Source organism: Penaeus vannamei, chromosome 14 (assembly GCF_042767895.1).
Source record: "Penaeus vannamei isolate JL-2024 chromosome 14, ASM4276789v1, whole genome shotgun sequence".
NCBI classification, from domain to species: domain Eukaryota; kingdom Metazoa; phylum Arthropoda; class Malacostraca; order Decapoda; family Penaeidae; genus Penaeus; species Penaeus vannamei.
The window spans coordinates 38,422,275-38,426,774 of NC_091562.1; the positions used below are offsets into that span (position 1 = coordinate 38,422,275).

At 47.0% G+C, this 4,500-nt stretch overlaps 1 protein-coding gene across 1 annotated transcript in view; it reads left to right on the forward strand.

Annotated features, from left to right (window-relative positions):
- Window positions 1-3,843: 3,843 nt before the first annotated feature.
- The window catches only part of LOC113829583 (voltage-dependent L-type calcium channel subunit beta-2), a gene marked incomplete in the record, with an annotated part of 189,121 nt that continues 188,464 nt past the window's right edge, over window positions 3,844-4,500 (forward strand). Inside the window, 1 exon segment of the mRNA XM_070129924.1 lies at window positions 3,844-4,500. This exon segment is cut by the window's right edge and continues 1,077 nt beyond it. Within this exon segment, the coding sequence (XP_069986025.1) occupies window positions 4,324-4,500 (177 nt within the window).

A 4,500-nucleotide genomic window follows, 5' to 3' on the forward strand; every position in this document is an offset into this window, starting at 1 on the left:
CCCGATCGGAGAGACGCAACAGTTCATCGGACTTGGCCCACGAAGACGTTAAACAAGTCGTGAAGTTTCTGCCTTAGGGAAACTTAGCCGCGAAGTTGCGGAATTCACTTGGCGGTGATGGAGGACCTGCCCGGAGCACGTGCGAAGTCGGGGTGGGGGTTTGGGGGGTGGGTGGGGGAGTCAGCTGGGCGTTCCAGGCGGTTTAAGGTGTCGGGGCTTCGTTCAGCATCCGGGGATTTGAATGCAGGGAGGGAGAGGGAGAGGGAGAGAGGGGGTGGGGGAGGGGGAGGGGGAGGGTGGGGAGATGGAGGGGGGGATGAAGGGGAGGGAGAGGGAGAGATGGAGTTGAGGGAGAGAGGGAGATGGAGGGGAGGGAGAGAAGGAGAAGGAGTGGTGGGAAAGGGGGAGATGGAAGGGAGGGAGAGAGGGAGAGAGGGGGAAGATGGAGGGGAGGGAGAGGGGGAGGGGGGGGAGAGAGGGAGATGGAGGGAGAGGAAGAGAGAGAGAGGGGGAAGGGGGGGAAGAAAGAGAGGGAAGGAGAGGGAGAGAAGACGAAGGAGAAAGAGGGCGAGGAACAGAGAGAAAGAAAGAGAGAGGGAGGGATGGAGAGAGAATGTTTGTTTTGTTTTCTTGAGTATATTCATTCTCTTCTTTATTGATTTGGCCGTGTTTCTTCACCTTTCTAAGGGTTCTTCGTGAAAGTGTATTGCTGTTAACCACACTTACGTTCCCGGTATTGTGCATTTAGTTATTCTTCCACATCCTTTATCTCCTGTTATTGTTATTGTTATCGTTACTCATTTGTGTTTCTGGGCTTATTCAACGCCGCGTGTAAACTAGAGCCTGCATTAGGAAAAAAAGAAAAACAAGGATAAATAAAGTTGTAGGGGTGAGAACCGCTACACTGAGTAATAACTCGTTCGCTCAAGACTATTAAGTCATCCGCCACGGTTCTACTTGCAGCCTGAACGGAATTGAAGGAACTGCGCAAAATGTTTAAGAAGTGAGGAATAATGAAATAAGGGAAAATGAATAACGCTGTACTCTGTGAACGGGGGTTGTGGTGTGAGTTATGTGTATGTGTATGTATATGTATATGTATATATAAGTATATGTAATGTATGTATAGATGTATACATACGCACGCACACGCACGCACGCATACACGCGCACACACATATGTGTGTTTTTGAATGTATGTATATGTATGTTTCTCTCGCATTTTGTTTATTGTACGGGTTGTGAATGATGAGACGGTGAAGATTCTTGCAAATTGCAGGTCATGCACTGAATCAGGAGGCTGAGCCGGGGGTAATTTGGTTGCACTCTTGACCTTCATGGTGAAAATGGCTCTCCTTTTACCGCTCTGTACGTAAGATTCCCTTTCGGTCTAAGGGCTTCTCTCTTTTCATTCTGCTTGTCTCTTTTTGTCTCTGTTTTTCTTTTTTCTTTGTATCTGTTCTCTCTGTCCGTCTGTTTGTGTCTCTTTCTCTGTCCGATTGTCTGTCTTTCTTGTATCTGTCTCTGTCTCTCTCTCTCTCTCTCTCTCTCTCTCTCTCTCTCTCTCTCTCTCTCTCTCTCTCTCTCTCTCTCTCTCTCTCTCTCTCTCTCCCTCTCTCTCTCTCTCTCTCCCTCCTTCTCTTTTTCTTTTATCTCCTTCCCTTCCTCCTCTATCCCTTTCACCCCATCTCCCTTTGCATCTCCCCGCCTCCTCTCTCACCAGGGAACCTCTTTCCTTTTCTCTCTCTATGATGCTTGCTCCGACTTGTCTTTCATCTAATGAAACCGAATGCTTAATGCACTTTCTTACTCTCCCTCTCCCTCCCCTCCCCGATGCACTTCTCCCCTCTTCCTCCACCCCTTCCCCTTCCCTCTTTTCTCTCTCTCTCTAGAACAGCTTTTCCCTTTTCTCTTTCTCTTGCTTGCTCCTTCTTCATCCAATGAAATCTTATACTTAATGCTGAGAGAACATTTTGCCTCATCATGGTATTTGCTTTGTTTATGCAATATATGCTGAGTCTAGATTTTTATTAGGGTTTAAGGGAATGAGTGAGATTTATGTATATTTTATGTGTATGTTTACGAGCAGGTAGTTCCGTGCACGCACATACATTCGCACGTAAGTTTACTTACATTTTTTGTGTCTGTATTTATAGCGTGGTCTATGAAAGAAATATGTGCAAGCAAACAGGTTTCTAGGTATAAGTTGTTTCCTTGTTGATAAGCAAATTTCTGTATTTCCGTAGTGACAGTTTATCGTGAGTTATTTCATCCATTCTCGAGTCGTATCCTGCAGGGCGATGTATGAGCACTCTCGGTATACTCGCTCCATCTGACGCAGTATATCCAGTTTCTCGGTGTGTGTGTGTGTGTGTGTGCGAGGCCTCAGAGCTCACACCAGCGGCTCTGTTAAATAAAGTAAATCATCCTACATTGTTATGAAATGGTACACTGAGTCCCTGCACGGTGCGCCCTGCCTGCGTCTCGACCGTGGCGTTGTCAGATGATTATGTGCCACCACCGCCGTCCTCATGCTGCTTGAACCGTCCCCTCAGCGTGCCACCACCACGGTCCTATTATTGCAGCGTCCCCTTCCCGCCAGCAGTGCGTCTGTATCACTTTTCTACATTCCCAAGACATCATGACTTTTGCCTCGTCAGATCCAGGGATTCTACAGATCCTTAGAGAAAACACTGTCAACGCTACCGTCTTCCTATCTTCAACGTCGGCGTGTCCCCTTCGCCACCATTCGCGTTCCACCACCACAACCACTCTCTCTCTCTCCACCATCTCCACTTTCTCTCCACCACCTCCACAACCACGATTACTCCATTTCATCCGAAGCTACCGTCTCCTTAAGGGGTGGCCAAGGTCATGAATCACATGCCCCGAGAACCGTATCGGAGACTTCCACACTTAGCGGGCGAGAAATCAAGGATCTCTCAGATGTATGATATCCATCCATCTATTAATGTGATTTATGGGATCGATCCGCATCTTTCGGATTTCGTGGATATCACTGGGGAATCATAACAAGCAATCATATCAGATTTTGAGAATGTGGACTATAGTATCATCTTACGCATTTGATACCCTTTTCTTAACAAAGGTCTTCGTATCCTAAGTTTAAATCGCCGTTGGTTAAGGGATCGAAAAAGCCCATGTCTCGCAGTAATTCATGGTGAATCGACACGCAACAACAAGTAAATATATAAGCCGTATAGATATAAAAGTAAGGAGAAAGTCTAGCAACTGAGATGTACATTAACACCATGTTGATCAAGACCAGTTGTAACCAGTACCAATTTGAAGTCACATGAGAAGTCGGTTTCTGTCTCGGGATACAGCACTCCAGGAAGCACTAAAGGTATTTAAATCCCTTCGTGAGAGAGAAAAGAGAAGGGAAATGGTGCGTTTTCTGCCTCGTCTTGCGTTATAAACAAAGGTCTTGACATTGTTAACCTGATTTACGAGACTGACATTCTGCAAAGATGGGGGTTCTATCAAAAGAGAGACGTTGTGTGCCCGTCCATGGGTGATGTAACAGGGTATGGGATGGCAAAATACACTTCTTTGGTCCTTCGAAATGATTGACTATCGCTCCTAGGTTTGGTAATTCGCCTAAATTTGTTTAATGTTGAAAAAAATCGTTCTGAGTAAATTACTTGTTATTATTACAAAAAAATATAAATCAAGCAGCGATGGTCAAATCTCGGTTTTCTTACGCCGTGACAAGGCAAGGCAATGGCGGCCGAAATGGGTGGCGGAGACACTCAGGGGCTGCGTCTATCGCGGCCTTCAGAGGTGCTTATGTTGAGCCTCAGACAGTCTCGATGTAGTGTCCCGCCCACCCGCCAGCGTCGCCATCAGCTCCCGGATGACTCGTGTCTTTAGAGGGAAAATAGTTGATACGTATTTAATATCTATGACTAGCGGGCTCTTCGATCCCGGCTAATGAAGAGTTGGTGCGCGCCGTTCGGTACCAAGGGGCACGCGTGAACGACGGCTCAGTTTGTGCGAAGTCTACTGCGAGTTGGACGTTCGACGATCACTCTTCGCGAGCTGCAGCGTTGATTTCGGTTTACTTTCAGTGCAGTGAAATATAAAGTGAATAGATGATCGATATGGCTCTTATCTCATTATATTGCTTGTAACAAGGTAATACATTAGTACTAATAGATTTTTTTTCGGGTGAGACCCTGGAGATGCATGTTGGCCATAATTCGAGATCAATGAATAACGTTATATATCACAAACCTTTGACTATTGTTCAAGTTATCGATCCAAAGTTTTTCTGATAAATAGCCCACACTTTCGAGAATCATGTCGGCCAGGAAGTGGTCAGGGAGGAGCGTGTCCCCTGGAGTCCTGCTGGGCCCGGGGGCGGACCTGCCCTGCCTGTGTTGCGAGGGCGAGCACCAGGGGTTTCCGGACTCCGCGGACCCTTCGACCTGCAGCAAGTGCAATCAGCGCAGAGCGGAGGGCGTGAAGGTCCAGCAC